Source organism: Dromaius novaehollandiae, chromosome 15, assembly GCF_036370855.1.
Source record: "Dromaius novaehollandiae isolate bDroNov1 chromosome 15, bDroNov1.hap1, whole genome shotgun sequence".
Lineage (NCBI taxonomy): Eukaryota > Metazoa > Chordata > Aves > Casuariiformes > Dromaiidae > Dromaius > Dromaius novaehollandiae.
The window spans coordinates 16,891,617-16,914,376 of record NC_088112.1 but is presented as its reverse complement, the minus strand read 5'-3'; the positions used below and the strand labels follow the sequence as shown (position 1 = coordinate 16,914,376).

Sequence of the window (22,760 nt, the reverse complement as noted above, 5' to 3'; positions counted from 1 at the left end):
GTTGCTCCAGGAGGTTCTCGTGCAGTAAACTAAAATTTCTGGTCACCAGGGCCCTTCGGTCCATACCCCTGCCCTCTGTGTTGTACTACCTCTCCGGCGCAGGCTGCTGCCATGTGCCCATGTCTCAAACATGGTGACTGTTGTCAGAAGTCCCATCAGCCCACTGAAATTACTGCCCTGTTATCTCCATGCATACTGGTGAATACTTCATTTCCCCCAAATAAAGGCAGGCTGTTCAGAACAAAGTGCTTTAAAACCTTGCTTTTAATAAGTTTCTGAAGTTACACAAGATTGAATGGTCTTGACCTGATAATGAGAAGTGTGAGTGTCTGAGGACTGGATCAGAGTGGTAGAGTGTGAGAGGATGGGTCAGTGTGTCACCCTTGCTCTGATCCTTTCCCCTCTGAGAACAATCCTTAAAGCTGTGGGAAAGTCTTGCTTTGTTAAGCATCTTTATTTATAATGCTGACGGATAGAAATACATTAGCTTTTTATTAAGGAGGAATCAATCACTTGGCATTAGCATAAACACAGAGGTGTAATATAATCAGAAGTGGCCCATAACAGCATTGTCCACAGTCTGGTGAAGGCCACATGTTGTACAGTAATTCTGGCTTGTCATAGTTTGCCTAAGCTGTGTCAGTGCTTGTACCTGTAATACTGATCCTTTACCAACCAAGTCCAGTGAACCTAAGGTTCAATAGTTACCCCGTTTGCTAGCTGCACAGGACCTGGTGGCTGTGGCATTAGTAACCTTTAGAAGAGCTAGACTAGAAATAAGGTTTAAGGGCATTAGGCCCTAGCTAGCTTATGAAAAAAATGACCTCAATTGTACTATCAAAATAAACCAAAGAAAATATATACAAGAGCATGTCTGTAACTGTGAGAAAGGCAGTGAATTGCTACATGTTTAAGAGTTCAAATGTTTCGTAGGATATGTATTACGGTATCAGTTCTGGATATGTTTAAGCTGCCATTCTTTCCTGGATTGAGACTGTATTCAGTGCCCATTTCAAAGAGTACGGGTCACTTCTATATTTTACCTGAGAAATAACTGCCCCTCTGCCCTGTTACTGGGGCATGTACAAGTTCACATAACCCTTAGGTTGTCCCATTTCACCCAAGCAATCCCTGCAGAAGCATCAGCTGCAGAGAAGCAGATTGCATGAGGAAATCTGGAGGTTAATGCATTTTTGAGGCAAGGTAGAAGCTTTAACTGTATCCAGACACACACTCTGCAACAGCCCGTGACTGACTGTCAAAGGAAAGAGGGCAGAGCTGCCAAGCCCTGCTTCTGGCGTGAGGCAGTTTCTCGCTTCTTCACCCCCTCACGATTTGTTTCAAGGCTTGCTCGTGTCTGCGTACATGCACCCATATATGAAACACAAGGGTTCAAGTGTGTGCTGGTGAGTGACCTCTGGAAATGTGTTACTTGGCTGTAATTTGTATTTAGAAGAAAAAAAAAAACCCATCATCTGATGCTGCATGGTATGGACATGGAGCTGCACGGCTAGAAAGTGGTGATCACCTGAGGTCACTTGTCACCCTGAGGTGCTGGTAGCAGCTAACAGAACTGATAGTTGTTACTCTTGAGAAGGGGCTGGCCACTCTCCTCTTGCTCACAGGACTCCTCGCAGCAGCCAGAGGTATCGCAACCACTGTCTTCTTCAGCAGTGGATGGAAGGTTTGTATAGTCCTTGAAAGCAAAAAGCCGAAGTGTGTTTCAGCCCCTTCAGTGGTGAAAGACTTCTCTATCCCTGCACAGATGACCAGCTGGGGCTGTTAACTTACTTAAGACTACCCTGTGCTTTTGTGGAGCTGCAGGATGGCTATTCACAAGGCAGAGTGTCTTTTGTCCAATTGCATACCAAATTCAGGGAGATGTGGGCAGGGCTGCAGTGGCAGTAGCCATGTTGCTACCCCTATAGCTGCAGCAAAGTATCCATATTTCTGTGTCCAGCCCCCTTTTGGTCACTGCGGGGGGGTGATTTGACCCTTCAGCATGGGAAAATCGGGGCACCTCTGCATTTTTCACCAACACTAGACTGTGCCCATCCGTTAAAGGTATGGGATGTCACAAGGAAAATTGTCCCAGAGTATAGTCATGTGGGAGAATGTACCCCCTCCTCCTTCCCCTTCCTCCTCTCTCAAGCTTCTCACCTGCTCCTTATGCACCTCCAGTTCTTTCTGAATGAAGCAGCAGATCTGGTCAAAGGTAGGTCTCTGGGTGGGCTCCAGGCTCCAGCACGCCTGCATGATGCTGTATCTGCAGGGTGAAACAGGACAGTCAAACAGCTGCACTGAGCTGGCCTAGAGTTGCTGGAGAGTCTGCAACCCCAAGCTCTTCCCTGCAGCCTAATGGGAGTCATACGCTGTAGTTTGGGCATGTGACACTGAGCAGCCACTTATCTTCTCTGTTTTCCTGTCTACAACACCTGTGGTCAGTATATATGCAGGGCTCCAGGGTAGGAGGAGTACAGGAGAACATACAGCAAACTCCTTCTGCAGGCCCCTGATCTGTCTGCAAGAGACTTTATGCCTCCAGTATTTTTTTTCTTTAAGTTAAAACTTGTTCCTTTGCTGTAGACTACTCAGACTTATTTACTCACATTTCCAGAGTAAAAAATAGATAGCTGAAAAAGGAGCTGCCAAATTTATGAGTGGGGAGGTTACGGATGAACAGCAGGGAGAACTCGCATTAAGAGGGGAAATACTGGGCAGAGCATCATAACTGACTGTCCCAGGTCTTATTTCCTACCTTAAGGAGGCAACTTGGTAAGATTCGGTCTGACCCTTGAGGGGAGGCACTCCTGCCCAGGGGCTTGCTTGGGGGCTGCAGGCAGACCTGTGACAGTCTCCCAGGGGCCTCCCTGCCCATTTTCCATGTAGTGGCTCTAGCCACCCTTTCACCCGTTGTTTGCAGTTTAGCACATCCACTCACATTTCCAAGGGAGCAAAGTCAGGTCTGGCCATCTGGTATCCCTGCTTCACCATGTTGTAGAACTTGCTGTTCACCACCATGCCAGGATACGGGCTTTTACCTGTAACGGTGACAGGAGCCAAGACAGTGCTCAGACCAGCGGTTTTAACGAACCCTTAGTCTAACATGTACCTTGGCGGGTGGGAGGAGGTAGCCTGGCGCGTAGCTTGAGCCAGTGCTACTCTTCCTCATAGAGTTCTGAGGAACTCAGAACTTTTAATTGCCCCTTTGGGAGCAAAACACATTATTTCGTAGCCCTGATAAATCCTTGGAAACTTTTATGCAAAGACATTAGGGTAGTGCTCACAGAAACCAAAAGAGGGTTGCAAGCTCGCTTTTTTCTTACCAAGGGAGAAGATCTCCCAGAGAAGGATGCCATAAGACCACACGTCACTTTGCACTGTGTAAATGCAGTCAAAGATGCTTTCTGGGGCCATCCACTTCACGGGCAGGCGTGCCTGGAAGAGCAAGGAGGTGTCCAGTCTGGGACAAGCTTGCAGCTTATGCTACACCTTGTCCTTCCCTCTCCAGCCTCACCCTCACCCTTGCTCCTTTTACCTTCTCCTGTCCCCGTTTCAATCACTTACATTGCCTTTTACAACATAGTTTGAGTCATTCATGATGTCACGGGCCAGGCCGAAGTCGCAGATCTTGGCTACCCGTCCATCTGACACAAGCACATTCCTGGCTGCTAAGTCACGATGGATGCACTAGGGAGAAAAGAGTGCAACTGAGACCCCAGCCCATGCCCCGGCAGTGCCAGCTGATCTCCTGCAACCTGGGCCTGTCACCATAACAACACTCACAGGATAAAAGGCCTTGAGAGAGCACTGTGCCACATACAAGGACTAGGGGCTCTCTCCTTTCAACCCCGTCAAGTGGTGAGACACTGTGACGTTTCATATCATGTCCTTCAGGAACTCATGTGGCCTTTAGCTTCCCTGTGGAGGGTGGCTCAGAACCAGTGGCTGTTCACACTGTTGCCATGTCTGGTGCCATCATATGGTTGCTCTCTGGCATACTTTAAATGAGCCAGCTTGGGCAGTGAGCTCAACGGCCACTTTCAGTTCCTTATCCCCGGAGGAGCAGGGAGGCTGGTAGTGCGAGATAGCTTTGCATCAAGGTTCTTGACCTTGTGTGAAAGCTGGGGAGAAAGGGCTGAGACTAGCATGATGCACAGCCCTGAGTCCCCCCACTTAACGCTGCCCTGCTGCGATGGCCTGCCTAGAGCCTGTGAGAGGCAGCTTGGGAGGAAACACTGCTTGCAGTGGCCCAGCATGTCTGAGCCCAGACAAAGATTAGAGAATCCAGCAGGTGGAGGAGAAAGGCCCATCTCCAGCAGCAGCTTGCTTGGGTTTGGCCACCCCATCTGAAACCATCGTGACATTTATGCAACTGTGGTCGCTAGTCTCTGCTGGCTGGACTGAGGGTTTCCCAGGTGGGGTACTGGGGGAAGTCATGCTTTTGGCACTCACGTTCTTTGACGCAAGGAATGCCATGCCCTGAGCCACCTGGCTGGAGAACTGTAACAAATCGGAGAGATTGAGGGGACGGAGGTCCTCCCTGGTTTCTTCTTCTTCCTCTGAGCTTTTCCCTGAAATTCAAAGAGAAACTTTGGCGTCCTAACAAACCTGGTAGGTAACGTGGGCTATGCTATATCCGAGTTCCCAGAACTCAACCAAACAAGATGACCAGAATGAAGAAATCATGAAAAAACGGAAATGGACTTTTAACTCACCCCTGGCTTGTGCAGAATCTGATGATGCTGAAGTTGATGATGCTGATGATGACACAGGCCTCATTTCAACATATGTTTCCAAACCCTGGCTTGCAAAGCCGCTGTCACTGAGTCAGAGAGCAACAGCGACAGAGGCAGGCTGTTAGCAACCCTATGGCAGCATCTTCTGCCCTTCTCCATATCCACTGAGTGGAGAAGCCACATCCCTGCCTGTGGGAAGTGGCTTAGCTAGAGGCTGAAGGGCAGAGGGAAAGTCAGTGTTGAGGCTCATTCAGAAAGGGAACCTAGGTGCCTTGTGGTATGGGGGGGCTCCAAATACTGCTCCCCTTTTGTAAAGCGATGGCTCTTGGCTGATGAGGAGCACTCAGCCTCTTGTTCTGCAAAACTCGTGTGCCCAACAGTGCAGGAAGCAGAGTAGTTTTGATTCCAGACTGTGGGAGGGCAGTCTGAAACCTGGATTTATTGTAGGTATCTCACTGGTTGCTGTGAAAAGCTTTTTGAAAAACTTGTCTAAACACATACATTCTTAGCAGCTTTTACATCCTGGTGTTTTGCAAATCCCCACACCTTTGGCCTTCACCTCCCACCATAGCATAGTCTTCTGGATACTTTTTACAGCAAGTACCCAAGCCTGGCATTGCTGGGCCCCCCAACCACCTGAGCTCTGCTCTTACCTGCGGATGTACTTCTTCTCCAGATCGATGTTTTTGTACTCAGCAGTGCTGTCCAGAGAGGTGTCCAGAGTTGAGTCCTGGATAATTAGGGATTCAGCTTGCTTCCGCAGGAAATTCAGCAGATCTCCATAGCGACAGTACTCAGTGATGACGAGAATTGGGCCTGGGAGAGAGGCAGAAGAGATTCATTAAGAAGTGACTGTTTTCCCTGATGGTAGGGACCAGTGTGGGGCTGAAGGTGGCCAGGGCAGGGTGGAGGCAGGAGGGGGCAGCAGAATCCATACTGCACGCCAGCACGTCTTGAAATGGCCAGCCCTGCCGAGCTGGTGCTGAGGACCATCGCTTCCACCTTGAAGTATATGGGGGTTTCTATGGAGAAAGTTCCTGTTTCTTTGGGATAAGCATCAGTCAGTCTGTCTCAGGCATCTAAGCCCCTTTAAACCACTTATTTATGAAGGGAGTAGTGTTGGGGAAAATACTCAGTGTTTAGATATTTTTCCATAGACCCTTGCAGAGTTACAGGATCAGAAAAGACCAATGGGCTCATCAGGTACCTCTCCCTTGTGAGACTGAAAAGAGGTAACAGCCTTGAGGAGCAGGCTGTGGGAGGGATTCCTGGGGGAGCAGGGCTGTGGGATCCTACCTCCATGGGTACATGCTCCCAGCAGGTTAACAATGTTCTCGTGGTGTCCCAAGTGACTCATGATCTTCAGCTCAGACATTAGAGCCTCCTGCTCATCTGTGTCTGCTGATGCTGGAAGCCAAAAGGAGAAGGATTGTGTGAAGCAGTGGGTGAGGGACAAGGTGGAGAAGAAGATGATGGGGGAGGACAGAAAAGGCAGAGACAGAGATGGAACAAAGGGAGGAAAGAGACTCAGAGGGGAATGTGTGTCCTCTGCCTGTGTCTCTGGCCACATGTGTCCACAAACAATGGTAGCCATGTGACTCCAGCACCCAGTGCTTATCGCAGAAATGTCTAAAAAAAGTAGGTGTTACAGCCTGGAAGCACCAGCGGATGTGGCAAACACACCCTACATCCTGCCTGAAGAAGCTTGGAGGATATCAGCCTTTGCAAGCTGCTCTGGGCTTACATTTCAGCATCTTCACAGCCACTTTGAGGACCGAATCTTCTTTGCCCAGCCCAAAAGCAGTGGCTTCTACCACTTTTCCAAAGGCTCCAGCTCCAAGAGTTTTTCCTGCAGAAGAAAAAGATGTGCTTATAAGATGCTTTCTAAAAAGGGATTGGGTAGTTGTCCAGCACACAGCTTTGAGGAGGTCTGATGGGTAGACTTCTGCTGAGCCCAGATAAGATGACACATGAGCAACCTTTGCTCAGAAGCTGGTACATCTAAGGGGAATTCTACTGTGAGCAAAGATAGTTTGAAGGAAACAATGTCCAAACACGGGCTCACTAGCTCTATGTGTTAGGAACAAAGTCAGATGCAAGAGGAGGAATGGGATCCTCTTAACCTTTCTTGGAGCAAAGGAGGGCTGGAGGGAGGTTGTACCCTAGCATTTGCCATCCTGAGTGGAAGAAGGCAGCAGGGCCCAGCTAAGGCTGTTGCTCTACTGTCTGGATGCAGCTTTGGATGTTGCCTAGTCGCTTTGGCTTTGTCCCTTGGAGCATTTCAGTTCTGTGGTGAGCTGCCTGCCACCACGGAATCAGCAAGGAAGGTTTCTTACCAAACTGGAGATTATTCCTGGGGAACTCCCATTTCTCATTGTACGGCAGCTGAGTGGGGTCAATAAAGATGTAGTTATTCCCTTCACAGGCCTCAATAATCTTCCAGCGCACCTGGTACTTGGGTTTCTGTAAGGAAGAGACTCCAGTTATACAATGTTCCTCTAGTCCTGAGGGCTCCCCTGTCCCAACACAGACACTAGCTCTCACCCTGAGAGCATAGAGGGGAGACCTGGGTTTCAGCCCATCAAATATTTCTTGATTTGAATCTGCGCTGGAGCCTGCGCTGAGCAAGGGAAGCTGGGTCTCGACAGGCCAGTTCCCTTGCTGTTGCAAAATCCCCCCAGTCCTCCTCCATGATCAAGGGAGGCCCTCTTGCCTCTTTCACTTAGCAAAGAAGCCTGTTGGCCTCATTTGGGACAGCAGTGTTGGGAGACCCAGCCTGTTTCCCCCACCCCGACCAGTGGCTGACCAGTGCCCAGCTGGTGCTGGAGGGAGATCATCCAGCTGTGCCTCCTGCCTGGGCACCCTGGGTTGCTGACTACAGCAGACCAGTGGAACTGGCCCAGCCCAGCTTCCCTTACAGGAGAAAAAAAGAAATGGAGAAAGAGAAGTAAGAATTTCTTCTCTTTTCCACGAATCTTGTGGCAGAAGTAACCAGGCGAGTACAGGGAGAAGCAGTGCTGGAGCCTGTGGGCAGCGGCAGCTGCCAGCTTGGGCTGGGTGTCATCATGTTGGGAGGGCTAGGGAGCCACCCTGGGGGCACAAATGCAGAGAGAGGAAGTTAAGCAGCTTGGCATGAGAGCGCTGTGTGCAGCCTTTGCTTCGGTCCATGGAGACAGGCAAAGACCTGCACCTCAGAGTGGCACCAAGGGTCTCTGGCCCATCAGAGCAGGCATGGGGAAGCGGGGGTGGAGTGAGCCAGACTGCAATGAATCACGCTAGGTCGCAGCTACTGGAAGGTGTGTGCGGAAATCCTTCTTCTCACCACTTCCCCTGGATAGTTGCAGAGAAGGATGCAGTCTGCGAGTAGATGCCCATAGCTGGGTTAGCAGAGGAGTGAGGGACAAAGCCTGGAGCAAACAGATCTCCTGCAGTTTGATGAAAAGCATCTGTTTCTGTTTTCTCCTTGACACTGCTCCTTTTCCCTTTGCCTAAGGGTTAAACACCCATGCCCATCCAAGCTGTCCAACAAAGACACGGCTGTGATGCTCCAAGAAGCAGTTTCCAGTAGAGGTCAAACAATGCTACATGCACTTGGGTGTATTTTCTGTTGCCTGCTCCAAGAGGGTGAGCATTGCTGCACTGTTAGGTGAATTGTCAAACGGAAAGCAGCAATCAGCTATGGCTCAAGAAGCCCATGGGTGGCACAGGATCGCTTATAAGCACGTCCTGTTCGCCTTGGGCTTGCAAGGCCTTCCTAGAGGCTATTTCTCTGGAGCTGTGCTCACATGTCCATTCATCCCCCTCTCTCTGGACTACTGGCCAGATCTGCTCCCACAAGGGAAGATCTGGCCAGCTAGGGCAGAGGTTTCTTGGAAACAAAGACAGCTCTTCCTGCAAAGCTGTAAGTCCTTGTCTGGGAGAGTGTTCTGCTGGATCTTGTGACCACCAGGCACTTCAGAGCTCCGCTGTAAAATTTAACAGCCTTGATGGGAGAGGAGTGTGCCAAAGGGAGAACTGAAAAACAGGAGGTTTTCACCCACTGATGAAGTGGAGGTGGTTATTGACTGGTGCAGTTTGCAGAAACAACCAAGAAGGAATCCAAATGCTGAAAAGGAATCTTGCAGAGAAAATGGGGCAAGTTCTTGTGTAAAAATAGTGACCAAATCTTCCTGGAGACAACTGCCTTCTGACATCAGCCTGTTCCCCATGGAGACAGCTTTTTATAAAGCAGGGAGTAGATGCAATTGCACAACCCTTTTTTCCCCCCCTAAACTCAGTCTGTGGATTCATGTTGATCAGAGCAAAACTGACTGCATCTGACAGCACAGAGCAAGCACCTTTGTCTGGGGCTGAGCAATGCCTGCGGTGAGCTCTGGCCTGCAAGCCTGAGGGACCTGCAACACTGGAGGGAGGAGAAGTGTTCACACACTGGGTTTGGTGGCTCATGGGCTTTGCCTGGCAGCAGGAAACTCCTGAGGGGCTTGGGAGACAGTTGGGAAGGAGGAAGGTAGCTTCGCCATCTTGCCTGCAAGCTGAATGCTTGCTGCCTGTGGCTGTCAGCCCAGGCAGTGTGGTCTCTGAGGTTGGGCAGGGCTTGCAGCCCTTGCTACACAACAGGGAGTCTGACCTGGTTGTACTTGTAGAGGAGGAAGAGGAGTAGGAGGAGCAGCAGGACCAATGTGCCCATGCAGGTGGAGAGAACGGGGCTGAAGAGCTTGTTTGGGAGGGCCATGATATTTCCTGGAGGAGCAAAGAAACAGGGATGAGAAACTGCTCCTGTTTCACTGCTAATGCACAATCCCTGGCAACATTTTACCCAGCTGTTCATCTGGATTAGGCTTCCCCCATATGCAACAAAACCCATCACTGGCCTCAGAGACACCCATAACAATTTCCCTTGAATCCCAGTAGCTCTTAACATGAAACCCAAAGCCGTGCCAGCCCCTCCCCCCCCTTCACCATACTCCCCACATGAACAGCACCAGGTCAGAATAGGTGCAAGCTGGGCTGACTGGGGACCAAGATCTCTGCAGCAAGAACAGAGCCATCAAAAGATGCAACCTCCAGACTCCAGTGGGCTAAGCAATAGCTGGCTGTGCTGAGCACACAGAGCTAAGTCCTGCAATTACAGGGTGTTCATGGCACAGCTCAACCTTTGGCACGAGTCTCTGCCCAGCCAGCAGTTCCCACTCAACTCCTAGGAGTGGCAAATGCCACAGCCTCCCCACCATGAGCAGAGAGGGGCCGTGGAATCTGTTCTACCTCTCTTGCAAGGCAGTGAGGATGTACATGCAGGAAGATGGGCCCCCAAAAGCCTATATCCTCCCTGCAAAAAGCTACCAGTTTTTATCTTACTGGTGATGGTGACAGAGTGAAGCATGTCAGAGGCACTCCCCTCTCTGTTAATGGCCACACAGCAGAAGGTGAAGTTGGCATCCAGCTCCTGGAATGGGAGGGTGCTCTCCACATCCACCTCTTGGAAGGGCAGTATGTTCACCACCTGGGGACTGGAGTCATTCAGAAGCAACACATAGTCCTCATTGTACCTGCAGAGACATCGTGCAGGAAAGAATGAGTGTCCCTCTGCTGTGCAGCTCCTCATGAGTGAATTGGTGCTTGTATCAGGCTAGACAGGAGACACTGGGAATTCAGGCTGCAGCTCTATGATACATGGTGCATTCTTCCCAAATATAGGCCTTTCCCTGAACATCAAGGCCCTGTATTGACACACAGCTTCGAGGGGCTTTATGTGGCTACGGCTATGTTCTGGCCCCTCCTTGAACGGGGCTTGTACTGAGATACAATAGCTCCCTGTCCAGGGCTGCACTGGCCCCCATCACACTGCAGCTCAGGAAGCTAGTGCTTTGTAGAGCCTTAGACCTGTGGGGTCTTCTAGGAGGTCCCTGAAAGATGACTAGGACCAACCAGAATACAGCTCTACAGCAACCTATGCTAGGGCACTTCTCAAAGGGACTCACCTATTCCTTGGAAAAGCATTAGGAAAACATGAATCACAAGTAGCTGAACTCTTCATGTTCAGGACTTTCATTATAGTATTAGCCCCCTCACCTTGGACAGTCCCTGAGAACATCTCTCTTCAGCAGGGCAAAGTCCCTGGTGCTGTTACTGGACAGGCTCAGCTGCACTGTCTGCAAGCGAGCCTTTGCTGGAACGTGGTGCTCAGCTGGAACATGGTGCTCAGCTAAGCAAATACCAGCACTGCAAAGGCAAGTGCATACCTCCGTGTTGGAGGTGCCGCTTGGCCCAGGCTCCAGGGCGTTTCTTACCTGTCAGAATGAGTGGGGCACTGGTACCACTCAATGCGTGGGGCAGGGTAGCCGGTGGCCATGCAGTGAAGGATGCTGGAGTCATTGGCTGACACCCTGACGTAGCGGACCCTTGGAGGGGCTGTTGGGGAAGGCAGAGAGACAGTGGGTGCTACGACCAGAGGAGGAGTACATTCCCCATGCTCTGATTCACCTTCCATGTGATCAACAAAAAACATAGGAACCCCTGTGCTATGTATGGGTTTGGGTCAGGGCCCAGATGCAGCCTGGCTGTATCTCCTGTGGGCGCTGGCCTGGAAGCTGTCTTGGCCCAGTACCCTGGTACTTCAGTCATGCTCGTTGCCTGTTGGGCAGTAAATCCAGGGCAAGCAGGATGAAGGAAGGGTAAATGCAGAGCACTTACATTTCGCAGAGACGCTGAAGGTAACCGACGTGTTGGTCTCACTGTTTACGGCATAAAACGTATAGAGACCGCTCTCCTTTTCCTTCAGGCGATTCAGGAAGAGTGTGTTGTTGTACCTGCTCCCATACAGAGAAAAAGCACCATGAGGAAAGCTGTGCTGAGGAAACTCAAGCACTCACACAGTCTGCTCTGGGCTCTCCAAAAGGCAGCTGTTGCCTATGCCCTGGAGCAGGCGAACACTTCCCAACACCACCTCCAGACCGTGGGGGAAACTGCTGCCTCCTTCCTCAGCGGAAGCAAGGAGGGTCTGATCCTACTGGCTGCTGAAAAGCTGCCCCTTGGAGGAAAGGCCTTTTGCCACACAGTGCACCACGCTTCTGAAAGGCTACAGGTGGGCGGCTGCTCAGGAAGAGTGTTCAACATGTAAATCACTGCCTGGGAAGGGCCAGAGGATGCTGGTCTTCCCGCTTCTGAGAGAATGACTTAGTCCTCCTATCCCTTAGCCCACAAAGTCAATGGTCCCGAGTGCCCCCTCCCACCTACCGCAGCACAGCTCTCAGACCCCGATGCAAATGAGTGTTGGCTCTAAAGCCATCCTGCTTGCTGAGTGCCACAGTTCCTCTTGTGGATTATTTTGGGTTTCTGAGAAAATGAAAGGGGAATTGCCAAAACTCCCCAATGAATGGGACGATTCTCTTTCTTTCAGTCTCCTTTTGGCCTGGGTTGGCTGTAGACTTTGGAAGAGCATGGCCATGCACTCCCTTTAGGTCAGTACCTATCATAACCTCATAGTGATGTCTCTGGCCTCCCTTGACACAGGGCATGTGAGTGCCTGCTGGTGCATGGGCTCCCCAGACTGCACAGTGCAGCACAGGTCTGAGGGGCAGTGCAGGAATTCAGTTTTTCTTCCTGCACACCCACCCCTGCAATTTCTTCCTGCTGTGTGAGGGCAAACTTGAACAACCAGAACACAAATGTGAGAGTCACTTCCACAAGATTTTCTAAAGAGAAGACTGTCAAGTTAGGGAAAGGTGATGCCCTCCTTGACCTGATCAGGCTTGCTCACTGTGGTTTCCTAATAATGCTGGAAATGGAAGACAGAAAGGCAAAACAGTTCCCCTCTTTAAAACTAGAAGGTTTTCTGTCAGCCAGTAGGATGGGGTCTGGCTGTCTCACATGGAAACATGCCATGGCTAGTGTAGAACAGAAAAAGCACATACCAATTGTTTCCAGAGACCATTTGGTCCTTGAATATAGTGGTTTCAGACTTCTTCAAAGGGTTTGTGTGCTTCCAACCCCAGTGGAGAAGTGTGGGGTAAGCCTCAATCAGGACCTGGAGTTTCAGACTCTCTCCTAAGGCAACTTCCTGGCTGGTGGCTTGCACTGGGGTCAGGAACACATAACCTCTCTCTGTAGGATGGAGGAGAGCAGGACCATCAGCAGGCATGTCCACAAAGAAGAGAAAGACCTGAAACACGCTTATACCAGCTTCACAAACGGACCATTACTGGAAAGAGTAGCCTCAGCTAGGAGACTGGGGGAGGGAATGAGGCATTACACAGATTACATGTCTCATGTTGCCAAATTACTTTAAAGAAGTTTCTTCTCTGTCATGATGGCTTGGATTACACTCTGTCTGAGGAGAGCTAGGGAGCTCTGGAGAACTTACACAGAGCAAGAGGTTTTACACACTGTATTTTAACAGGTGATGAGGCTAAAACTGTATCTCCTGAGCATCTATAGAAGACCTGACCCTTAGCTAAATTCCTGGCTTCTCATCTGGAAACATCCCAGACCAAGTCCTCCTCCTGAGCCATGGTATGCAGCATCTTTGGGTCACCAGCAATCCCAAGCCTAAGAGCTGCAATGATGAATTTTCCTTGTTTTGAGATACAAACAAGTGCATAGTAGACTTGAATCCTCTTATGTGGGTCTGTCATCAGAAGAGACAAAGATCCAGTCTCTGCTCATATGGGTTGCTCTTCTCCCTAGCCTGCCTTTCCAGGGCTTTAGCATGGTCTTGCCCCATTCTTTTTTGTTTCAAAGCTGTTTATGAACACAGAAATAGAGAAAGGCTTTCTGTTTTTTCATCCAGACTCCAAAAAATGTCCTCCTGCTCCTCAAGACATGAAGCGAACAGTTCATTTCCTAGCAACTGCACAGTTCTCAGGTGAGCCTTCACACAGAGGCAAGGATGGTGTCTCTGACAAACAAACTAGGAACAAGGTGGTGGCAGAAGCAGCAAATGCTCAGGGCCAGGTATGATTCAGCTCATACCTCCTTGCCTTTTTGGGAAGTACTCACCTACTACTTGGAGCAATGTTGAGGCATTCTTGGATCCTGCAGAATTGTTGGCTATACAAGTGTATTTCCCGCTATCTTCCATTGTCACCGCCGGAATGGACAGGATGTCGTCGATGAGGTAGTTCTCATTTTCAAAGCTAAGCTTTTTAGTTCTGTTGACCTGTCAGGCATGGGGGGAACATCAAGTACTTGCTTGGAAGGGCAGAAGATGGAACAAAACAATATTTATATCAAATGTACCCAGCACCATCTGTTCTGGGCCACCAAGCTTTGTTATAGAGCCCCTATTACTAAAAGCCATCTGTATGGAGACAAAGAGGCATATTAAAGCCAAGTATTCAGAGCAGATATTCCACTGCAGGCAGGGTTACTGCTATTGCCAGCCTTCTGACTGTAAGCTGTCCTTACGCTGCATGATTCAAACATGAGATATATCTTATGTTGATTTCCACTCATGAACAGAGGAATCAGACATAACAAGGACTCCTAACAAATCTTATCTAACCTTCTCGAGGTTAAAAGTCAACATGATAGATATTTGAAAAGAAAGTTTGATGTGCCTTCCCTTTCTTCTCCCATCTCTCCTCTCTGGGGAGCTATGTGTCCTGAACACATTTGCTGCTTTATAAGCCCCTGAGGGACTGAGTGGTGAAATGGCTTTTGTGTTCTGCTGGTAGGTACCGTAGATCTTGCTCAGTGAACCAAGCTAAAACAACAACCCTCTCTTTCTCTCCTGCAGGAAGACCCTGACAACACACAGGTGTTTCTTAATCCTGTGTCACCCAAAGGAAAGGATGGCCATGTTAAGATTTCTACAGCTTATTCTAATAGCTGCTTCAGCTGGACAGTTTGAAGCTTTGCTGCAGCCAGCTTGGGTCTGCAGTAGTTCTTACTGCCCTCTTCCTCCCTGGTGTCCTGAGAGGTCCTATCCACCCTTGAAGCTGTGCACCCAACTTACGGTCTTTGCTGCTGCCACCCATTTGATGTTGTACTTGTGGGAAGGAGCAATTACTCTGCAAGTGATTTTGAAAGGTTCGCCCACGATTCGCACATGATCTGTAGGGTCCATCATCACCGATACAGGCTTTTCCAGTGCTATACGAAGGAAAGCAGAGACAGTTCCAATATCAGATGGCCCACTGATCCCCTGTGCTTTAGAGACTCCCCAGGGACTGTCTGCCTTCTGTTTTCCCTTCTCTTCAATCTTTACACCCTGGTCTTCTCCTTCCCTAGGGATCATTGCTCCTTTTTGAATGCATATGTCTATGGGGAACCGATAAAGATGGGTGAGACCACACCAGACACGACTGCGAGTTGAAAGGGAAGGGGATCCTTGTGCAATGGTTATGTTCTGAGCATCAGGGCCTGAGGACTTTCAGAGTGTCAGGGAGACAAGTGGATGTGTTTTTCTCTGGGCTATGGTAGTGCCTGTGATGATTGGAATACCGCGAACCTCAGAAACCCACCTAAAGGAGAGAATTTGCCCAAAGCTAGTGTTATTTTGAATCTTGCCTCCATTAAGGGCCTTTAAGATTGCAGGTTCAGAAGGTCTTTCCTACCTCTCAGCAGGAGCTTTTCCTTAGCTATCCACTGCAGCCAGCTGAGCTATTGCTGTCCCCCTGAGGACAGTAGCAACCCCAAACCTTTACCTTCTTCCACAATCAGTCTTATTCTTGATGACTTCTTTATTTTTCCATTTATCACTGCTTGGCAATAGTAATAGCCCTTCTGCTGGTGTTGCACATTGTATAGTGTTATTCCCTTCTCTGCACTGAAAGAATAGCTGGTCCCTGGCGAGAGGCGAGAGGCGTTGTCCATTGTCAGAGTCACGCTGGATCCATACTCAGGGGCCGTGATGAGACAAGGGAGTTCAGCATTACTGCCTTTGGTCACAAGGATCCGGAAAGTTGGAGTGTACCACACGTTATTGGGATCTGTGGAGAAAACAAGACAGGCCAGAGAATCATATCCGGAAAGCATGCATTAAAGCTGAGAGACACATTCCAGCAAACGCAAGTCCTCTCCAGCACTGGTGCCTAGTGAGAGTTGGGGGCAGCCCTGCTTAATGCCTGCTTCAGTCAGCCTCCAAAACTTACGTGACAAGTCCAATTCCAGGTAAGGCGGTTGAAGAGAACAGAGCTAGCAAGTCATGAATGCACACAGACAAAAGAGATTAAGCAGCATGTTTAACACTATTCAGCCTTTAACCATGGTGTTGGTTTTGTTTTGTAAGATCTCCACCTTCCCTATGCAGGACAGTGTCCCTGGTACGAGGGAAGGGGTGAACTCACATGGTGGAGTTACCCGACGTAACTCCTTCTGGGGTAAAAGAACATTTAGGGTTCAGCTCACATGGTGGGGACATGATTAATGTGAATCTCCCCCATATCTGGGGTGCTGAGAACACAGCTCTTCTCTGATTTCCAGATCTCACTGCATGTTACAACAGAAAACAGACCTTCATCGCTGTTTTGTGGGAAGAGAAGCCAAGGTAGATGGAGGAAGAGGTTCATGCCACTCCTACATCTGCAGGGGATGTAGATGCTTTGTGCCTTACCCTAATGCTTCAGTCATGGGCCCCATTGTGTGTGGGTGAGCCACAGCCCTGCTGGGAGCCTGCACTGCTCCCCAGACACACATGACCACAGCCATACAGAGGACCTGCACAATGGCTTTGCTCCCTGAAAGGAGGTCATTCTTCTTGCACGTGTGGGAGGAGAGAACAACAGCTACCTCTCACAAACAGATGCAGAGATGCGATGCCCTTGTCGCTGCTGTTGACATAAGCACACTTATAGGTGCCTGTATCCCTGTAAGTGGCCTTGGGAATACTGAGTGTGCTGCTGGTGTGGTTGGTGGACGTATCCTTTTGGCTGTACCATTCAACTTCGGAGTCTCCTGAGCAGTGCAAGGTGACCGGATCACCCGTATTGACAACCAGAGCAGAGATGTCAGGGCTGATCACTGGGGATGCTGAGCCTGTGAACAAAAAAGAGAGAGAGGGAAGATGCACAAATGATCCTTCAGGATGCTCTGCAGAAGTTCACACTGCTGAACATGGAGTAGCTTAGCACTAGGAAAAGACTGGATTTGGGGTGCAGACCGTCTTTTTGTGTCACATTGCTCAAGCCATTTCCCACCTCAGACTGTTACAGTGACCTGGAGTGAAGTTCAGGGAAGGGAAATGAAGCCATATCTGAATGTTCAGAGCACTGTGGAAGGAAACACCATCATCTGGAGCTGATCAGGCCAGGTGCTAGCTTGGAAATTGTTCCTGTTAGGTTTTGCCTCTTTTTGCATCAGGTTCTCTTTTTGTGGTGGAAGTAGAGGTACTGTAGGAGTCTGGTGAGCTGTTAATGTCATTTAGTGAAGTTCAGGCCAAGCCCAGAGGATGGGGCTCTCTTTTTTGTACTGGTGCTATGATCAGCTAGAAGCAGCCTGGAAAGCTTCTGCAGAGCGGCTCAGTGCACGTAGTTTGGGAAGTCTGCCTTTTTTGTTTGCTGGGCAGTGGATTTTGAAGGGTACAAGGACACCTACTCATGCCTTATCACAGAGTCAAACAGTTTGTTTTTCCTCCCAGATCCCAGCAACATATTAGGAAGTGAGTCAGCAGTATTATTCATATTCAGGGGTGGGAAACTGAGGCATGTAAAAGCTAAATGGCTCATGCAAGCCCACAGCCATAATCCTATACACTGCACATCAGACTGTGCTGTCACTTGCTATTGCAATCCAGCCCGATTTCTACGCCATCTCTGCCTTGAAGATGGCTTCTCCACTGGCTGAATAAAGGGGAACCAGAGTCCCACTCCAGCCCTCAGTGTCAGAGGGAAATATTTTTTCCCTGTTTTGCTGCGTCAGCAAGTTCTTTGAGTCACCACCTATATTTAGGGTGGGGGGAAGTGAGAAATGAATCAGTGCTGTGGGGCTAGGGAAGAAGTGGTACTGCCACCCCCACGCCAGGCCTTTGCAGAGGACAGGAAACACATTGCAAATGGCTATCTGTGCTTGGGGGGCTCTGCACCCCCACTCTGTCCCCTATCCAGGGCTATTCTCCCACTTCTGCTTTTCTTCCCGGTTGCTAAGCCATCCTCATGTCTTAAAGGGACACACGCTAGGGTTCAAATAATAGTAAGAAGAAAGGTATCTGCCCAAGTTATCAGCCAGCCGCTCTTAGCAGAGGAGGTCACTGCAGGCAGCAGAGCTCCTCTGGGGTGGTGGCAGTGGAAACAAGGGCCAAATTTGGCCTTGGGATGCATCAAACTGCTGCAGACACAGCCCTCAACTTACAGGGGCTCTATAGGTTGTAGGTTGAAACATTTGTTGTCCAAACATATAAAAAGGCCCTAACTTGGCAGGAAATGAGAAAGGACAAAGTGTCCCATGATGACACCATTCATCCAGCTGCACTTGCATATCCTCAAGGGGAAGGAGAGCAGTGGCCTGAGGTTACAGCCCTTCACTATCCAAGTCTGCTGCAGGGAAGAGAGCCGGGGAAGGCTGGTTATGGGCATGGGCAGCAGTAGCAAAGACAATTTAAAGCAGTTCCCAGATGCCACCTTGGAGAGAAGACACCGCCCCTCTAACAGAGTTGTCAGAAGAAGCACGCACTCATCCTCAGCCACCCCCATTCACAGCCCTCACTTGGTGAGGAACAGGAACGGCTGAGGGGCAAATGTGTGTCCTGCCCTACCAGCTCTGCTCAGGGCTGCAACACCAGAGCCCAAAGAGCATCTCTGAAGCAGTCTTGGGCTGAGGCGTCCCTCTGTGCAATGGAGGGCAGAGCTACGTGAGACTTAAGCCCCTGGAGAGCTTTGCTGGTGTGCGACAATGATGCAGCTGCACCGGGGAAACCCAAACAAGGCCTGAATCAAACATGCTGGCCCTGGGGGAGGAAGCGGGCAACAGGGAGCCTGGGAGCATGGAATGTTTGACATTTTATCTCCTTGTGGTTTTTTTTGTGATGTTTTTATCTGTCTGTGGAAAGAGGAAAAGCCTCATTTATTTCCAAAGTGGAGAAAAACATATCCCAGAATCCTTTGCAAAGCCACATTTTCCACATATCTGAGGTACAACATTCCTCCCTCTTTGCTAAGCTGTGTTTTCTAGCAGGGCTTGACACATTTCTGTTGCTTTTACTCTCTATCTCTGGACACTTTTGCCTTGCCAGCTCTTCACTTTGGCTGTCCTTCTGTATCCAAGGCTTCAGCAAGGTTTGATGAGGGAGCCAAGCTTTCCTTCACACAGAGCTGCATTCAGACTGGCTTGGGAAAAGGCCATGTTATAACTGGTCCTTGGTGTGGTCACAACAATAGGACAGAAACAAGAGTCTTGTCACCCAGTGTCCTTGTTATCAGCCTCTAACTGCTCCCAAGATACAGCCAGAAAAGCTCCCATTCTACATAATGTCCTGCAGTGAAGAAGCCAGCAGCCTTCAGGCAGTCGCTGAAGACTCCTAGCAATGGCAAAAGCACTGCACAGGTGGAGTGAAGATGGACAGGACAGAGCACAGGGACACTGACTGTAGGGCCCTGCCAGGTACAGGCCACCCAAGTGCCCACTCCTTTGCGTGCGCTGGGGAATGAGTCAGAGGTCCTTCTCCCCTTCTCCAGAATGGGGAAGCAGGACTGCTGGGGGAGGCTTGCTCCCTGCTGACCAGTGTGCAATCTTGCACGAAGCCCAAGGATGTCTCTCTGCTGCTCCTCAGCAGCTTCCTCAGCACTGCCGGTAACTGCTGGCCAAAGGTTTTGCCACACTCGGGTTGTGTAACCATGACCTCTAGTTACAGCTGCGGGCTCCATCCCTGCCTCTCTGATCACAGCCAAAACATAACTCTCCTCTGCTGAGGGTTTGGAAAAGGCAAGTACGGAGAAATGGAGGCTAATAAGACTTGCAGGCTCAGCAACCTTGCACAGAGGTTAGTTATCAGGCCCTTGACTTGATCCTGGGGAATAGCTAGGCTGAGTCTAGCCCTTGGAGGGACCCACATTAGGCCTGGGCTCCCCTTGCTCTCCCCACAATGATGGGGGTGGGGGGAACTGGTCTATGAGGACACCTTCCTGAGAGACTCACCTACGGTACCAGGGGGGAGAGAAGGAGGTTCAGTGCCCCTCTCTGCTTGGGGCTTCTTCCTCAGAGGCTTAGATTCATCCACAACAAAAGTGCCAAAACTCCCTGGAAGACCTCTCCAGCTAGCCAAGAACACAGACATGGGATGCTCAGGTTTCAAGTCCTTCCTCTGCTTTATCTGAAGCCGGGATTTGAGTGCATGACACCTCCCCCACAGAGAAGCCAGGTCCCAAGGCAGTATGGCCCAAGGGTCACACTGCATCAGCCATAGACATGCTCAGAACATGCACCCACAACCCAAGAGGCAGCAGAAGGGACTCAGGCTCCAGCTCTAGCTTCAGGCTGAGGTGACTGCTTTAGACAGCCTCAGCATGCCAGGGCTTTGTGCTGGAGATGGCCAAGAGCCATGACACTGAGAACAGCGTGTTTAACTCCCTGATGTGGCAGACTGTCTTGTGAGGCTGTCATGGCTGGTGACCTGCATCACCCAGGTGCCTTAGGGAACCTTTTAGGAGATCCTGACAGATCTTGCTATGATCTCACACACATACATCAGAGGTGTCTAGTCCTTATTACCTTAAAAACCATAAGAAACAGATAGTGTCTACAAACCAATGCTCTCCCAAATACACTCTTCAGTGCTTTAAAGGGGTGACCAGTGGAGCAACTGCTCCTATGCCAACACTCTCCGCAGTGGGCTAACATCACACAAGGGATTAAACACTGAGTCCTGTGTTCAGACTGGAGCAGGATAGAAAAGTGTTAAAAATCCCTCCTCCAACAGTCAAGCTGGTGAGAGTCTCACAAAAGATGCTTTGGTGTCCTGTCCCACCTGGGAACCAGAGAGCAACATTTGAAACATAAAACTGAGTGCAAAGATACTAAAGACATAGTTGTTCCTCAGGAGTCCGACAACGGCTGCAGGGGCTGGAAAGGAAGGGGATGGAAGCAAGAACAGGCGTGACAAGGAATTCAGGCCAGACTCCCTGAACCAGAACAGTGACAAAACCCTGCAGTCTTCACAGCTCAGCTCCCAGCACAGCAGGCCTGGAAACAGCTGAGCACATAGGAGATGTGGCTTGAAGGGCAACACTGTGCAGTGCAATAGCAAGACATGCAAGGTTCCCAAGCTGAAAATACAAACACAGCAGCAGCTCGAGAGGGAAACAGTCTCCCTGCTATATGCCAAATGTTCCCCCCCACCCCATTACACCCTTTGAGGAGGAATTTCCCAGAGTCTGACGACCCCTTGAAGGGAGTGAGCTCAGCAGGAAAATGGAGGGAAGGGGGACAAAAAGAGCTGAGAGGATGCCAGTGCTTGAGATACAAGATCAGTAACACCGGTCCCAGAACAGGGACTGATTTTTGTGTGTTTGGTTGCAAACCTCAAAACTGGCTTAGTGACTCTTTCTTGAGGTTGATAAGCCATCGCCTCTTGGCCACCTCGTCGGCCTCAAATAACAGCTGTATTCACCTTCCCCTGTTGGCTGCCTGAATTCAGTTTCCATCACAGGGTCTAACACCTGGCTCTACAGCCCTTTTGCATAAGCCAATACCATCAAAGAATAGCAGTCCTCAGACACCACTGTCCTACCAGCAAGGAAGTGCATTGAAAGGGGCTGCTAGAGGTCTTTCCCAACTTTCTCTCACCTGTAGGCCAAGTATCTCCAGCTCGTGCCCTCTTTATGCAAATGTTTTTTTTCCAGAGAGAGCTTCCCTTGGAGCACACTTTCTGCTGCATCTCTTCTTCCTCCTAACCCACCTCCAGACCCAAACCACCTCTCTCCCTGCTGCTGAGAACCTTTCAGCTTGGTCTTCTCCTAGCAGGGAAACAGGCAGCCAAAGTGAGCCCTCAGCACAGCTAAGATCCAGAGTCAACACGGGTTAGCAACACAGCCTCTCTCCACCACTGTTCTCCTCCTGCACTGCAGCCAGCCCTGGATGGTGCTACAGCCCTGGTTATTGTTTCTTCCCTGCAGCTAAGTACCCACTGTGGAGCGGGCATGTTCCCTCACCCACTATCTGCCTCCTCCAAGGCTCCTTGAGCCTGCCCAACTGCCACATCCCATCCCACAGGCCCACACAAGCGCTTTTAGGCTTGGGTAGGCACAATCGGGAGCCCAGCTTTGCCCTTTGCAGCTGGTAGCCAAGAGTCCTTTGGTCAAACCTCGACATTTCCCCCTTCCCCAGTGCAGACTAGGCTTTTTGGGGGCCATCACCCTATGTCACCTGAGGACAGGCTGGGACAAGAGGGTTCTCCCACACCTCCGTGCTCACGCAGGACCCTTGGGAAACCTGAACCACATCCTAAAACCTCCCTGGAGAGATACGTTGACAGAGGGGAGCCCTGGAGGGCTCGTGGACCTACCGTGCCAGACGCTGGCGGCAGTCAGCAGCACCAGGAGGCCAGGGCCCATCTTCCCAGTGATGGTGGCACCTCCCCAGCTTGGAGCCAGGCCGCAGTGAAGACCCTGCGGGAGGCTGAAGAGACCCGCTTGGGCGGCAGGCGCCTCTCCGCGCGGGTGCCGTCCCCAGCGCTCTCTGGATAGGAGCTTCTCCTTTCTGAGTCAACCACAAGTTAAGAAATTACTTTTGTTTTGTTTTTGGAAAGGGGGGGGGGGGGGGAGAAAAAGGCAGTGTTTTGAGACGTCACCAGTGACAAAGCCGGTCCGCAGAGGTGGGGCAGCAAAGGGCCCCAGGGCAAGTGCGTCCTGCTGCCCTGCTGGTGCCCCGCCATTGGGGCCGCCTGCCCGCTGTGGGTCCCACTGTGGGGAGGGGGCTTGGCCCCAGGCCGCCCCACCACTCTGGGATTTGGGCCACCCCGATTCACCCTGGCTAGGGCCACCCAGCCCCACCAGGCACTGCTGTGCTCTCGCCTCCTGCTCAGGGAGGAAGAGCCAGGCTGGGACCTACCTGGGTGGCGGAGGGCTAAGTTTTACCTCAGCAGGACAAATTTTG

The 22,760-nt window shown here is 50.5% G+C and overlaps 1 protein-coding gene across 1 annotated transcript; it reads right to left on the bottom strand.

Annotated features, from left to right (window-relative positions):
* Positions 1-246: 246 nt before the first annotated feature.
* Positions 247-22,372, bottom strand: CSF1R (colony stimulating factor 1 receptor). Its single transcript, XM_026122626.2, has 21 exons — positions 22,171-22,372; positions 16,467-16,712; positions 15,383-15,667; positions 14,692-14,828; positions 13,734-13,893; positions 12,650-12,839; positions 11,430-11,545; positions 11,027-11,147; positions 10,095-10,285; positions 9,367-9,479; positions 7,076-7,202; positions 6,484-6,588; positions 6,036-6,146; positions 5,393-5,555; positions 4,719-4,825; positions 4,456-4,574; positions 3,568-3,690; positions 3,327-3,438; positions 2,942-3,041; positions 2,161-2,266; positions 247-1,696 (listed from the first exon to the last, which is right to left on the bottom strand). Exons 1-21 carry the CDS (start codon positions 22,217-22,219, stop codon positions 1,565-1,567), a joined length of 2,913 nt encoding a protein of 970 aa, XP_025978411.2. The 5' UTR covers positions 22,220-22,372; the 3' UTR covers positions 247-1,564.
* Between the last annotated feature and the right edge of the window lie 388 nt (positions 22,373-22,760).